The following is a 385-nucleotide window of genomic DNA, read 5'->3' as shown; positions in this document are numbered from 1 at the left end:
AACCGGAGTAGCCCCCGCCGCAGAGAGGGGAGGGGGCTGGTGTGGGTGCTGCCTGTTTTTTCTCGCCCGCGTCTCTGCTGGGTCGCTCTCCTCCCTTGCCGGAAGGCATCCCCCACACCTCCCAGAGAAACCCGCGCTCTTCAACTCTCCCTTCCTGCTCGCAGAACGCGAAAGCCCGTTTGAAAGTCACCCAGAAGGAGCTGAAGGATCTTCAGTGGGAACACGAGGTGCTGGAGCAGAGGTTCAGTAAGGTGAGAGCTGCAGTGGGTCTGGGCATCCCACTGCCCTCTCCAAACCCTGTCGCCTCCGCAGAGGGCTGGGCACGGGCCATCGGCAGGGGCTGCCCGGGCTGTGCTTAGCCTGGGGGCTTTCTGACGCCGGTAAT

General features: G+C 63.6%; 1 protein-coding gene across 1 annotated transcript in view; it reads left to right on the top strand.

The window, feature by feature from the left end:
• GAS8 (growth arrest-specific 8) overlaps positions 1–359 on the top strand; it is a gene marked incomplete at its 5' end in the record, with an annotated part of 2,926 nt that extends 2,567 nt beyond the window's left edge. Inside the window, 1 exon segment of the mRNA XM_009328925.1 lies at positions 165–359. Coding sequence (XP_009327200.1) covers positions 165–359 — 195 coding nt within the window.
• Between the last annotated feature and the right edge of the window lie 26 nt (positions 360–385).

This window comes from Pygoscelis adeliae, unplaced genomic scaffold (genome assembly GCF_000699105.1).
Source record: "Pygoscelis adeliae isolate BGI_AS28 unplaced genomic scaffold, ASM69910v1 Scaffold1607, whole genome shotgun sequence".
NCBI lineage: Eukaryota > Metazoa > Chordata > Aves > Sphenisciformes > Spheniscidae > Pygoscelis > Pygoscelis adeliae.
This window is presented reverse-complemented; position numbering and strand designations above follow the sequence as displayed.